This window comes from Egretta garzetta, unplaced genomic scaffold, assembly GCF_000687185.1.
Source record: "Egretta garzetta isolate BGI_Z169 unplaced genomic scaffold, ASM68718v1 scaffold25, whole genome shotgun sequence".
In the NCBI taxonomy this organism is placed as follows: Eukaryota; Metazoa; Chordata; class Aves; order Pelecaniformes; family Ardeidae; genus Egretta; species Egretta garzetta.
In genome coordinates, this window is record NW_009259800.1 from 2,375,678 (window position 1) to 2,390,860 (window position 15,183).

The 15,183-nt window shown below is 44.7% G+C and overlaps 1 protein-coding gene across 1 annotated transcript in view; it reads left to right on the forward strand.

Annotated features, from left to right (window-relative positions):
• Positions 1-15,183, forward strand: part of FBRSL1 (fibrosin like 1) — a 403,985-nt gene that overhangs the window by 91,961 nt on the left and 296,841 nt on the right. Inside the window, exon 2 of the mRNA XM_035895374.1 lies at positions 4,513-4,614. Within this exon, the coding sequence (XP_035751267.1) occupies positions 4,513-4,614 (102 nt within the window). The remainder of the gene's footprint in view (positions 1-4,512; positions 4,615-15,183) is intronic.

The following is a 15,183-nucleotide window of genomic DNA, read 5'->3' on the forward strand; positions in this document are numbered from 1 at the left end:
TGAGAGAGATGGAAAGGCAGCAGCAGTCCAGAATAGCAGAGCTGGACCTTAATGAGAGCTGGAGTTATTACCGGAATGAGTTATGATATTTAATCATGCTACATGGTGTCCAACAGCGCAAGGTTCATAATTCTTGGCTCCAAATGTGGCTTGGGACTGTCCGCGACCACCTGCAGCATGCAAATTGTTCGTGGCTTTACAAACCCTCTGTACCTTGCCCCCGGTCGCTCCCTGCCAAGCCAGCCCGGGCTGCAGCACGCTGGCCCACTCCCACGGAGCTGGACACGGTGTCTTTCATGTTCTCAAACACAAATCTGTAGTTTCTGGTAAAAACTGAACCATAGCTATTGCAGATAGCTGGGATCACCTACTGCCAGCTTTCCTCTGCGGTGTGTGGTGTTTTCCGCTGTGTTATTTATCTTGTGGAAGGCTGCATTGGTCTGATTTTTAAGCAGCCTTGGGTTTAATTAATGCTTTTGGAGAATCCTGTTAACTTCAGTGATGAAATAGGCTCTGCTTGAGTAGAGCTCCAGCACATACTTAAATGTTTTGGTGAATACATACTGGCATGAACGTGTTGCTGACTTAGTATTTGGATGAGGACAGGATTTGGTCTTTGGAAGAGATAAATTACCAAATAACTTCAGTCTTCTCCTTGTGCCTTTTTATTTTGTTCCACCTTAGCTGTCCTGAATTGACACAGTAGTCAACCTACGCTTAAGAAAAGATTCCCTCCCATCCCCACCAAACCTTAGGAGACGAGGCAGAGGAGCACCTCTCCAAGACACTCTCTTGCTAAGCCCATGTGGGCGTTGGGGTTATTTTGAGACTTTTTGCTTCTTGGATGATTCCTAAAATATTTTCAGCAGATCTGAAGGCAATGCGATCAAACATACTCAAATTTGGCCCACATCTGCTTCTACCTGCTGTTTCCTGAGCTGCTGTTCCGGCTCTGTCAGGCTGACTGGAAATGGCCGTCTGGCAGGGCCTGGAGCGGGGCCTGCGCTGCCCTCACGGCCGAAGATAGCAGCGGGCTGCGTGGTGCTTCAGACAGGCAAAGTCAACGAGCTGGAGAGGGGGTTCCTTCCGAAACGCTGCCTGTCGGTGCTCTTAATGCTTTTCTGAAACAGTAGTAGGGCAGCTTTATCCAAGTGGAAAGGCAGCTTCCCTCAGGTGGCCCTCCCCTTCTCGAGCCTGCATTTAGACGGGTTATTTGGCTCTTCTGTCTGAGGTATTTAATAATGGTGGCTGGTGTTACTCTAATCTCTGAGTAAGTCTCTGGCAATGTGTTGTACAAGAGGACGTAGCGTGTTTTGCGGGTGAATTTGGGGGGTTGCTTGTTTGGGTCTGTGCCATGCTGAGGTGGCCTTGATGTCCCCGGGAGAGGGCTGGGACCCCACCTTGCTGCTGGCCCACAGAGCCTGTGCGGACTCTAAAAAAGTAATAACCTTTTCAAAGGGAGAGGAATATTAGTTTTTATATTAAAGCTCAATCAGGGCACATGGGCAGGAGGAATTTCTGCAACTCAAGCAAAAACACCCAGAAAAAAAAAAAAAATCACTAAAAATCAAACAGCCAAGCCAGAAGCAACTTTGGGAAAGAAGCTTTTGACCAGTTTGCTAATACCCAGGTCTGCAGAGAGTGCCCGTGAAACCAATGCATCCATTTAGCAGAACAACTTGTCCTCCTAGTTGGGTCCTGCATGTGGCTCATTAGGGTAATTACTGATGAATTAAGGCAGCTTGGCTCAGCACTCCGGCTGCGGGTGTGCGGGCTCCCCTGCTGGCAGGCAGCAGGTGTAAATGAACAAGATCTGTCAAAAAGGCTGATGACCCTCTTAATTCACAGCAGCAAACTGGGGACAGAGGTAGTGCAGCAAGTTTAATAATTGATATTTACTTGGAAAGGTTAATGGCAGCAGTGATGCTTCTAATTTGCTTGCCCGTGCAAGACCTTGTCAGGTCAAATTGTCTCAATTTGTTACCGTGGGTGTAGGTGTAGTTTTCCTTTAATGAAATTTGGAGAAAAGAAACAGGTGGTGTTGGGAGCTGACTGTAACTCAAGAAAAACAGCAAAAGGTTGGCGTCTGGTGCCGGTTGGGTGAGTCTGTGCTAACTTTAAACAGCTGGCAGTTTAGTCCTTTTGAATAATTCTGGTGAACATTTGCGCTTGGGAAGGTGAAAGGATTTGAATGGTGTAATTTATTTTTCCTTTAATTGCAGCTGTCTAGGAGTGGTTTGGGTCAAAAGTGTAATAATTCTGACAGGCTTTGATGTGTTCCTAGGTGGGAGCGGTAAGGTTATGGATCAGAAATCAGAAAGCCGCAGAATTCAATGGATATTTCTGTACTGTATTTAGGGAAATTGTAATTCTGTCCTGTAATAGTTAAGCGGTTCCTATTTCAGGGAGAAACAAAGCACCTGCTGTGTCTGGAAGCTTTGAAATTGGCAGGTCAGATACTTTACATCCAAGAGTTTCAGAAGAGCTGGCTGATGACTGGGAACCAGTGGGGTTGGGTTTTGCGTAAGCGTAGGAAGATCCAGATGACAGAAGAAAGCTGGTGTGCCAGTGTTTTCGAAAGGCTGTAATTAATAGGGTATTACCATTTGTCCTATTGGGTTGGCATCAATCCTAGGCAAGCTAATGGGGTAGCTGAAATCATAATTGGTTAATAAAGCCCTAAAAAAGGATAAGTGAATGACAATCATTTTGTGTATTTAGAAAAAAAAACTTCTCAAATTTACTTAATTATATGTGGGATTAAAAACTTGATGGATAATGGGTACAGTATTGATGTAGTACAGTTAGGTTTCTGTGCTTGATGCTGTTGGCCTTTTTATTAAGGAAACAGACAACATGGATTCAACATGATGAATCTCAAGTGGATCATTTCCTGCCTTTATACCTGATGCTGGTAGTTGTGAATGCAGGCTCACTGTTGGTTGGAAATGCTTCTAGCAGATCCCAGCAGGGATTACCTCTCGCTGCTGTGTTGTTTGACCATTTTGACGTAGGAGCAAAGATGAAAAATTGGTCTTGATAAAAGTTTGCAGGTGGGCAACATATTGGAAAGGTGGTTTACAATGAATGAGACAGGACACCGATGCTGAGAGCGGTATTTCTAACTTTCTGATTTGTATTTCTAACACTTTGATGTGGCTGAGTCTAAAAGTCTTATCCTGAGGAAGAAAGTCTTATTGATGAGGTATAAGGTGGCAGAAAGGCATGCAGAGTAAGGACTTTAATCGGAAATGTACTGTTGCTTGAACGTGAGCGTGCTACTTCCTCTGCGTTCTTCTATACAAGCCTATGCAGGTTGTATACTGCAGACTGGATGAGTACTGGAGCTCATTCTGCATGTAGTATCTTGAGTATTGTATTAAAATATTAACAGACTGTGGGGCACTTAGCTGGCAGCCATATCAAACGTCCATGGGAGAGTAGTGAGCGGTGTGCTCCTGGGGCTCTGGTTTCAGTGCCCGCGTTGTGGCAGCGCGCCCACCGAGCACGGTTCCTTGTGCCGCAGCGGCAGGGCTGCTTGAACGCGCTGGGCTTATATCGGAGCACCTTGAGCAAAGCGGGCTAGCTACTGAGACTGCAGCGAAATAGGACAGAAAGAAACAAGGGGATTTTATTGCCATTAAAAGTACCAATTTGTACAAGCCGACATTTTAAATAGTGTAATTTAAATTGAACCAAACTGATATGAATAGAACCTATTAATAAATTAAACACTTCTTTCCACCCAATATTTCACAAGGGAATTAGCAGAATAATTTGTTAGTAAATGAGCCCAGGAATGAAGCTGTGAATGACATATCTATCCTATCCTTCTCCTCCCCCTGTAACACTCTTCACAGATGTAAGCGGGAAGTTGCTGTGATTTCAAACATTGGCACCTCTCGCTTACGTACAAACACAAGCAGAGCTTCAAGTGAAGGAAGAAGGATGATCTAGTGCTTAGAGACCAGCCTTGGCTGTAAGAGTTTATCATGCTCTACCTCAGATTTTGTGCGTTATCACAAGCAAGTTGTTTCAGGCTGGTACCTGTCACGGTATTTAGGCACCTGGCCGTCATGCTGGTACCGACCTCTCAGTGCAGTCACTGGGGGTGGCCCTGCAGCACGACCTGGCGTTGGGTCAGTGGTGGCCCAGCAGCGAGTGGCAGCACTGAAACAGCAGCGCCACAGTTGAGGTTTGCTGGCAGCAAGAGTGAAGGGGGTTTGTCTGTCCACTTGCCCCTCACATCAGGCCCTCAGGACTTCAGCACGGCCTTGCTTGCTTCCAGGAGTACTAAAAGCACCCCTTCCCTCTCACGTTAGCAAAAGGGAATATGGACACACGTGGTCAAGCACAACGTCAGAGAAGCCCCATGTGTTCAAAAGCATCCTCTCCATGGTGCCGCGGACGTAGGAGTGAAACATTGACTAAACCGCTGTCAGCAACCTCGGGAAGAGGTGGCAGAGCAGTGCTTGAAAATGTCCTTTTTCCCCCTCCTTCTTCTCCCTCTAGATGAAGGTCCCTACAAGCAGAAGTGGCAGAAATAGCGAGGAAGACAGCATCAGGGAGGCCACAAGCTCTCAGCGGAGCAGCTCAAGGGACCGTCTCAGTGATGTAAGTACCATTCAGGAGAAAGCATCGCTTCATTGCAGCAATTCCCGCTGCTGACATGGCTTTTCATAAATCTTGCTGAACAAATGTTGGCATCCAGAGGTCACTGTGTAATAACTTTTTTTTATGTCATGATTGAGTGTTATGGCATAAGTGGTTGAGCTGCCTTGCAAACACTATAATCATGGTGCAAATAATATGATAAGCGAAAGATCAGAGATGGGAAAACAAAATGGAATTGTTATTCCTCAGGGAAAAATGGTTTGATGTTTTGTTTTGTTTTCTCAAAGAAGTTGTGTTAAAAAGCTTTTTACAGTATCTTTGGGCTTAGCTACTGCACGTAATCACGTAGTTTGGGTGCAAAGTCAGTTCATCTAATTTTATGCTTCCTGCCTCCAAGATATGAAAGGTTTTGGGGGGAAAGCTGTCTTTCTCTCAGGAAATTTGATGGTATGTTGAATGAAATGTTATGATAAAACAAAAGCAAACGGTGCCTTAGTGTGTAAACACACAAATGGGCTTTTGAGTCGCCAAGAAATCGATGGCAGTGCTGGGATAATTTTATATGAAGGCTTTTTGTGTTAGCAATTAGCATTTTGCCTTCATTAAAACATGATTTTTTACTAATTAGGACCTTTCCCGTTAGGAGAGATTTAAATGAAGAACAATAATCAAACGCTGGCACGAGCATGTCTGAAATATTAAATTTGCCATTTCAATGGCAAGCCACAGAAATCCCAGAGCGAGTGGTTTTCATGTTGAGTTCTATTAATGTAAAATATGCTTCATAACTAAAACCTGTCACAGAAAACGGCTCACACCAGCTAAATTCAATTGGACAGTTAATTTAGCTTTAAAATTGAAAACACTACCTCCGCTTCAGGATGCAAAAGGAAGGGGGGGGGAAAGCCTTTGATAAGTGTAATGTATTTGCTATTAAGGCTTTCAGAGCCCATTCTACAGGAGGAGAAGGGAGAAAAAGGGGAAAAAATGGCTCCCACAAATGTGTTTAAAAGCTGAAAGTATTTATTAAAAATGTCAGCAGAAAAGTGCTTTTGGCAGATTAAAGCGGGATTCAGCTTGACAGCTCTGACAGGGAAATGTGACGGGGGAAAATTCTCTCTACATGTTTGGAGTGTGCATGGGGCGCTGTAAACAGCCGACACAGTGGGAGGAAGAAAAAAATAACGTGTCCTGTGATCTGCTTCCAGGATTGCGAACCCACGCGCCACGGTGGGGAAAGTCGGCGAGGGAGGGGCCCCTTGGACAAATCCCCTTGCTGCGGGGCGTCTTTGACTGTGTTATTAGTCAGTAATGATCGTAATTTTATATATACATATATTCATGCGATTTTCTCCTTCCCCTCCCCTTGGCCACTCTTGACAGGTATGTGAGCAGGGGCGCCTTGTAGCATTGCTGTACCGTAACGTGGGGCTGCGGGAGAGGACTAACGTACTCAGACTTAGCGATTAGCTTAGGTCAAAGCGTTAAGTGGCCTTGGAGACTCTTCTTGTTAAGCTGATGCGCTTCCATTTTTTTCTCCTCCTTTCCCTGTGCCCCCAAAGTTGCAGGCTGAGCCTGCAAGAATTGAGTCTGAGTGCCTAATTCCAGCAACATCTTCAAAGCTAGTTCAGCAGCCAGGGAAATGCAGTGGGAAGTAGGCACTCTGTTCTCTTTTAGTCAACAGGGACATTTAGGCCGTGCCTGAAGGCCAGGGCACACTTCAGAGCTTTGCTGAAGCTGCTTTCGTGACCTGGCGACCTATTGCAAATGAGAATTTTTCAAATTAGTAATTAAACAGTTTGAAAAGTAAGGTTCATGAATCACAGAATGCTCTTCGTTCATTATTTGACGAGTGCAATTTAGCTTTAATTACGTATAACGCTTCCTCACGTACTAGTAAATGTTCTGTAGTCTATTTAGTGACTGCCAGAGAATCTTAGAAAGTCCCACAGGTGCCATCGGATGGTTTTCCCCATTTGCGTGCAAAAGGAATAAGGCAGCAGACTTTTTGTGGAGAGGGAGCAGGGAAGGGGAGAGAAGACGACAACATGCTGCTGAGTTTCTGTCTGGCCGTGCCTGGTCCCGGTATGGCTCTGAAGCTGTACTTCCCAGCATGCTGTTTAAATAGATGGTGTGCAGCGGAACTGATGCAACCCCTTACGTGTGGCACTGGGATTAAAAAGCCACAGGACAGTAAGGACGTAAAGGGAAGGCAAGGGATGGCTTTTCCTTGTGGTTAGCGGTTACAAATCGAGGCTGTAGCACACGGCTGTGCTGGCATGGCCGCCCGTCCGTGCAGACGGATGCTCTGCTGCAGGAGGCACCTGGACTGTCTCTTGCTCTCCCCCAAGTAGCTCTCCTGCTGTTTCTTGGTGCGTTTGGCCTTCAGGACTGTTTTTCATGCTGCCTTTCCCTCCCATCTCTTCCCCCATTAACTTGAGAGAACAATGGAGTAAATGAGGCGGGAGGTGGCAGGTTTGGCTGCTGTACGGCAGCACACAGCAGGTGTGGTGGGAAATACGTGTGTGAAAGCCTCAGCTATAGCATTCAGTGTTGCCACCTTAGGAGCACTGGAGTCCTCCCTCCGGCTTCATTGTCAGTCTCCATTTAGAAGGTGCTATTATGAACAGCTTAGCTCCTCTGTGTGATTTGTTTCTTGAGGTGACTTGTTCAATGGGATGCTAGCAAGTTGTTCTTTATTTACATTAATGCATGTCATTAGTCTCTAATGGACCGTGAAGCCAAGAGGTGGCCTGGTCTGTCGTGAAATAATTGCACTCTAAAGAAAACTGAAGCAAATGATTGATTATGTCTTGCACGCACACACAGCCATCGGTCCATCCACAACAAAACCTGGAGCGTTTTGCTGCTGCTTTGCCACAATGAAACTTCTGTGGGGAGAAAGTGCGACAACTTCATAGTAAGACAGCAATTGTCTGTCTTGTATAGTACGGCTTTCCAGACATTACACTGAGTGCCATTTATTATGGGTCATTGGGGAAAAAAATGCTTATTATGATCTAGTGAAATCATCTCTGGCTGCAGAGGTTTGATTTGTTGAGGCTGGTCTCTTCCTTGGGATGATGAAACTTCGGAGCAGGAAAACAGAGAAGTTGCAGCCCGGGTTTGCACAGCCGATGGGTCAGGGGGGCGGGAGGGGGAATTTGCCACTTCCTTATGTTCCAAATGGTGATGTAAAATTCCCTTAAAATCTGCTACAGAGCTGACACCCCTATTACGCATGTGCTCTCAGGTCTTCTACAGCCAGCGCAGAGTCAACAGCCTTTTTCCAAAATGGGATTTTCCTCTGCTGTCTTTCATAGTGAGGTAATTGGAAGTTGCCAGAGAATTAAGAGCCAGATCAGCCATATTGCTATTTTGTTGTGTTGACCCAAGTAAAAGTGGAAGGCTTGGGCATTTTGTTTTGGTTTTTCCCCATGTTCCATAATTGTCCTAATCTTTTCTGATGTCCTGAGCAGTCCAAAAATCCACACAGAGCCTTGTATAATGGCTTTAAAAAAAGGTTTTTATCTTTTTCTTGACCCATCAGCTTAAGAACTGCCTGCTTTTTAATGGATTTTCTCCCTCACTAAATTGAATGGATCGTCCCTCATTATCATTTAAATAGAAGCCTCACTCCCTGTGAACATGGAAAATTTGAATGTGGTAGTAGAGCTGTGATAATTTGAAATATTCGGAAGGTGGGGGCAAGGAGGGGGAGCAGGCGGCAGAGTGCAGAATTGCTGAATGTAATTGTCATGGATTCTCAATTTTGTTGCCACAAGATGGGAAAATAGACTAATAATTGTCTTCCAACCCTAGTAGAATAGTTGCCCTAGTTAGCTGAAGCTAACACTCTAATTGTCATGGGGGCACAGAGATGAATGAGGATGTATGCAGGGCACAGCCAGGGCTAAATTGAGTGATATACTAAGGCAAAGAGCAAATTGGCAATTATTGGCCCAGCTGAAAAGGTTGGCAGGTGTGCTGCTTTCTCACGAGCCCTTAGGGGGAAATTGGAAATATAAAATATCGACCATAAATACTCACTGATTAGGAAATATGTTGCAAGAGGTGCTGGCCACTTAAGAGTCAAAACTCTCCTTTTCAAGGGATTGGCTTCAGCTGTGCATAAAACCAGCAAGCCTGCTACTAAGTTGTTCAGAGCTTTTTCCTCTCATCCCCCATCCCCCAGGCTATCTTTTCTAATTTTCCATCATCCTATCCTCATATGTTTGTTTGTTTTTTCTTTAAACATAATAAACGAAAAGCAGTCTTTTAGGAAATGCAGAGATTTTCCTCTCTCTAAATGTTCTTTGATAAGTGTTTAGTGTATTGCATAGACTAGATATAAAATTCTTTCTCTGGTAGATGAATGCAAAATAACTTGTGTGATTTCTAATTCAAACAGTTCACTGTGATCTGCTTTTCTTTGTGTGCCATCACAGGCACTATCTCCCCCTTCCCTCCTACTTTCTGTACCACACTAACCCTCCTGGGGCAAAGGGATTAAAGCAACAGCAGGGTACAAAGCTGCAGGTCCGTTACGTGTGCCTCAGGCTGAAGTACCTTGCCAGAAGCATGATCAAATGAGCCTCTGAAGTGAGAATTGGACCACTGTCACACCACAGGTCCATATTTATCCACTCTGCAAACTTTGGCACGCACGGGATGCCTGGTCTTGCCTCCGGGCAGGGTTGTGGTGGGACAGCAGTGTTTGGTGTGTCTCAAGCCAGGAACGCCTCAGTGCAGTAGTCAGGGATGTTACTGAGTGCTGAAGGACTTTTTTGGAAGGCCCAGAATAGCAACATGTAGCAAACCCTTTGCGGCACATGCTGCCGTTGTTCCCCATGTATGACACACTGGAATCTGATCCCCAGTTTGAAGAGTAGAATAAGAGCATCGCAGAGCTTAGGGAAATAAAGGTAGTGACAGGATAGTTTTAAGACCTCCTTGTCAAACCATGAGTCTTGGGAAACTGGTTTGAATATGCATGCAAGGATTATGAAATCTCTCCAGTCACATTCTTCTGGAGGCAAAAATTCACGCCCCTTCAGGATGTGATTTACTTTTATCTTTTTGTCCCTCAAAATACCAAATGCTTGCATGAAAACTGTTGCAGCAGAAATTACAAGCAAAGCTGTAACGACTTGCATGAAGCTTCAGGTAGTGAAGCATAGCTAGGAAGAAAGGAATTCTGGAGAAGGCTTCGTGAAGTTGACTGAGGTATGGTGATTTGAATGGCGGCAGCACTCACGCATGTTCCATGCATTTCGGAAATGTGAGGTCTTTCAATATTGTTCCTGGCTTACTGTGTGCAGTTTGTTCACTTCTGGTCAGAGCCGTCTTTCCTTCTGCTGTCTATGGCTGTAGTAATCCAAGTGTCTCGATTGGAAGCTGTTCTGTAGTTCATCAAGCTGGTTACAGATGCTTAGACCTCGTGTAGTTTGATATCTTACTGAACTGGTTTTGCAGTATTTCCAAGCATAACCCCCTTTGTTTGTCCAACATAATAAAATAAGTGAATTAAAGAAGGAACACATTCAAGTTCTGCATGACATCCAAAATCATTCATCGTGTATTGTGGTTTTCTTGTCAGGTCCTGGTTTCTAATCTAAGTGAACATCAGATGCACTCTGTGACCTTTGCCAAGTCAATTGAACTCATTGTATTAACAGACAGGAGTGTGACTATGGAAATTAATTACATTAGGAGATGACACTTGGGCATGTCTAAGTCTTTCTCTGCCTCAGTTTCCATACTAACATCAGGGTGGCATTAATAATAGTGCTAGGAGGCTCTTTTGGGAGACTGTCCTGTGCCCACATAGGAATAGCTATTTGCCCAAAGGCTGTTTCAACAGCTGACTTGGAGGTACCTGATACACTTTTGGTTTCAGCCAACGGAAGTGGCACATTTCAGAAAAGCTGGAATGAACTCTTGACATTTCTAGAATATGTTAATTTAGGTCTTCTAGCCAAAGAGGAGGGAAGTAAGTACTAAAACCAAGAGCTAATTCTGTGGCTGTGCTGCCATCACCTGCTTTTATCTAATCCCCTTACAGTTATTTCATATAATCAAGGCTACAAAAGATCCAAGTTGAAACCTGTCTGACCCATTGAGAGTGGGGAATTGGCTTGAGGTGCCCTATTACCTTGACTATTACTGGATTTTAAAGCTCTTCATACTCTGTTTCTAGTTCAGTAAATAACCCAGTGGCTTTAAGAAACTGAACGGGGGGTGTCTTGATTTCTTTTGCATGAGAACAGTGGAAGGCCATGCTTTTATTTATACAAGAGGAAATAAATTTTCCTGTCAGTTTAATAGACAATCTTGGAAAACCTGCTGAAGGTTATTGGTGAGATTTTGTCATGATTTTCATTTCTAAATTGCAGTCATGGTGTTTATCAGGAATAAAGGAAGAAATCTTTTAAATACAGTTGCAGATAGCAGCGTAACTGAAACTCTCAAGGACATCGGTGGGGGGACAGTAGAGTCTTTCAACAGTAAGATTTTGTCTTTGCTGCCAGAAAGGTGTATTTTTTTTATATCCAGTGTAATTAACACGAGAGCTATCCCAGGGTAGAAATAATTCACTCTGTGACATAACTGAAATGTCTTGGCTGTGCTGTCTGGTTTTGTTTTTAACCTTGGGCTTAAAAGGAACCAAAAATCTTTAGTTGTAAAAGAGCACATCATCTGCAAAATATTATAAGCCATTTATCTTTATGCACAAGTGCCATCTAGCACTGTAGTTCCACTTACGCGTCATTAAATGCACAGACCACACTCATTTTGCCCCTAACTAGTAGCAGCCTCCCTTAGAAACCCAGGGCATTCCAGACAGTGCTGAAAGAGGTGTGAGAGGCACAAAAGCTGGTGCTCAAGCCAGGCAGAGTGGGCCTCTGCACTCCCTGAGGGTCTGCTCGGGATTGCTTCACATGGCAGCTGCAGCCAACGGGAGCAGCATCTGCAAGCTCGGCACGGATGTGTCCACCGCAGCGGCTTTGCCGGAGGGCTGGCAGACCGTTCCTGCTGGCCCCTGCACGCTCTGAGCGGGCAGCACTTGGGTTGTGCGGGCACATCGCTCTCCCCATCTCCCACTTCTTCTGCAGTGTTGGGTTTTGCAGATGTGAAAGCTTTTGGAAAGGCAGCTGTTCCTGCATCTGGCTGCAGAGAGTTGGCCAGGTGGGGTCATGATCCTCTGTCTTTGAATTGCATGTTTGGCTGCATCTTTCTGCCTGCGATGCTTTCTTCAGACAGTGTTGTAGTTTGAACTGAGCCTGCTTGAGTGCCTGGGTTGAAGCTGTAAGAGCTGGTTTGGGTTTTGGTCTTGGCTGAACCAAAGCTACCAGGCAAGTGCTGTGCTGGTCGGTGCAGCACTAATGTGAATGTGGCTAGCTGGGTACCGCGGTGACCATCATGCCCTGGTGCTTGAGGTACCTTCAGACAAGGAGAAAATTGACCAAAATAGTAAATACATGATTTTGAGAATAAGAATTTTATGACAGCCCTCTATATAAGTGCTCCTATCCTGTAGGTGAGAGCGTCTGTAAGTCATTCCAGCTGAAGATCTGCCCCAGTAACTGCTCTTGCCAGACAAGCACTCATTCATAGTCAAAGGAGGTTTCTTCAACTTTGGGTAGATGCCAAGTTAAACTTCCACTAAGATTTCTTGTATTTGCAGCCTCAATTGATTACTTTTCTCATTATTTGATCTTGATATAGACACATATGGATTGAGCTATGTTTATATCAACCCCCAAAGATTTTTTTTCTTTAGGAACATCCATCACAGTTGCACGCAAACTGTTCCGCTCTGGCACTCTTAGCTGATATTAGCTGGGGCTTTCAAAGTCTCTACATGTGGCAGTTGGTATGGATCCTCCTAAACAGCCCGCAGTGTTCCGAGCTAACCAAGAAAGCAACAGCGGTTTGTTAGATGTGCAGAAAAATGCATGCAAAAAGCTCTGGAGAGTGTGGGACATGGCTGTGCATAAGCCTAATTGTTGGAAAGGATTTTACAAGTTGAATCCAGAGTATTCACCAGTTACTAATTTTATACATGCAATAAAAATTCTGAAGGAGGGGGGGGGAACCTTTCCCTGCCCCATTTCCAGGAAATTTAATGTTCAAACTTGTAAGGGAGGAAGAAGTTCTTAGATGTGAAAAATGCCAGAGTAAATTGCCATTCAGTTTTAATTATTTCTGATGTAGCAATTCATTCAGCAACTGTTTTTATTGTTTTCTACTCAGTAGTTTTAAATCAGTGGTCTGCAGATTCCTGGGGTTTTTGGACAGCTTGGGATGCCTGAAAGTTATCTAAGAAAAGCAGGTCTGTTAGTGTGTTTGAGTTCGTTGTCCAAGGGTCTGCTGCATCTCGGGAAAATATTTGGGGCACGCACAAGACTCAAAGGTTGAAAATAACTGTTGAAGTGAAAATGCTCTGGGAGGCTGTTTCCCTAGAGAGAAGCTTCTAATGAAACCTCTTGTTTCTGTTTTTGGTTATTATTTCCAATTTGTTAGACCTTGTCAATCTTTGTTAAATCTGAGTTGATGGGGGGGTAGATTGGAGGGAGAGTGAGAACTGCCACCCGTTCTCCTTTCCTCCTCCCACCTCTCCAAGCAGGTAATTTGCCCTCTCCTCATGTCTATGTGCACTTTAGGTGAACTGCCTGATCAAGCTATCCCAAGTGTCAGGCAGATAATTGTGTTCAGCTGTTCAGCATACTTGTGTAGATAGCAGGATACTGTTATTAACCTTTTTTCTATACAAGGCTGAATTCCATGAGTTGTTTGGGGTTGGGGTTTTTTTTAAGTATTTAGAGGGAGGGATAGGTTTGTCTTAATTTCTCGAAAATGGAGATAAATGCTACTGCCCTTCATTTCACCAGTCTGTAGCTTAATTTCTGGGCAGTTTATATTAAAGAGGTTTATAAACAACTCTCTACTTTTTTGTAGTGTTTGAAGGCAGAGGCCAAATCAATGTGTGATATGCAAAAGGTGGAAAGATAAACGCTGTTAGCAGTTTGTTATTGCTGTCTCGGAGTCCCCTGTGAAAGCTGTCCTTTTCCTGCAGAACAGAGGTCTCCTGAGCTACCGCAGGACAGAGGTGCAGGCGTTGCATGCCAGGGATGGGGCCTGGCACACAGTCACACCTTGGCTGCAGACCTGTGCGTAAGACCTGGGAAGAGCTGTGCCACAGCTTTCCTTCCGTCTGGCACCCTGGTTCCTGTGCCAGCTGGTGAGAGGGTTAATGGGGACCCCTCCTTCCTCCAGCAGCACGCTCGCTCAGTTGTAGGGCTTTGCTGCTGTCTCTTTTTCACTTTGGAAACTTTCCTCCACGGGCACTTGGTTGGCAAATTGCTTCTCTGGTGTCTAGGGCAGTTGCAAGACAGCAGCACAGAGCGTGCATGGGCAGATGGAAAAGACAATCAAATCTTCCATTGAGTGCAGGAGTCTGGAAAGGTTTCTGCATGTATCTAAGTATCTGCTGATCAAAAGGTTTGCAAACTGGTAGTACAAAGGAACTGTTATCTCACAGGTGGAAAGTTACAAGCACTTGCAGTAGCCTGCAATCACTTTGCATCAATCTCTTTGGGTGTATTGTGCTGTTGTGGTGATTTAGTAACATGATAACTTCTGGCACTGCTGCAAAAAGACAAACAATCCTCAAGATCAACCTGCGATGATTTGGTATTTTTGTTCAGGCTTTGGTACCGACTGGAAACAGGACTGCTAAGACTCCCTGAATCTTGTTTAATAAAATCACGTAGCGAGGGCATCATGATAATAAATCACACTTGGAAATTGGCCTGCAGAGTACTTGCTGGGTCATGTGGTGTCATATGCCACCACTGTTCCCGGCTTCTTTTTAATTTCCGAAAAGAAGGCGTATAGCAGCAGCTGGAGATAGAGGTGGAATTCATTTAGCTGCTTTGAGGAAGCCACTGCCAGCGAAAAACAGCAGCTTGACAGTCTTGGGTCGTAGAGAGGGGAAAGGGATCCAAGTGACTGGAGATGGTGTAATGAAAAGGAAAAGAACCAAATGATTTGGCAGCGTGTGAAAGAGGTAAGGATGTGGTAGAGAAAGGAGCAGGAAGAGCTGAAATGAAGAACGGGAGTAAACAATGTAATTTAACTTATTCAAAAGGGACAGAATGCTTATTAAAGCTCCGAGAGATGATAAATTAGTGCTTTGCTGCTATTGTTGTTCCAGATAGAGTTGTCATATGGTAATACTGCAGCAGTGAAGGCTGGAGGCTCACGAATTCATAGAGGGGAATGGAAAGTGGGATATATGGTTACATGATTGAAAGTTGGAGTTGATGAGGCAAAACGTGCAGCCCTGATTCAGGAGAGCATCCTTACACACGCATGCTGTGCCTCGGAAGCTGCTGTTACGTGCTGAAGAGGGACAGTTCAAAATGCGTGCTCTGCTGCTATGAGGACGTATCCCACGCTGAGAGCTCTTACCTTAGTTGGGAGGTGCTGTCGAAGCCCTGCTGTAGCTTATGAAACCCTTGTCTGAAATAGCCCCGGAGCTCTCACCTGGAAATGCTCTTTTGC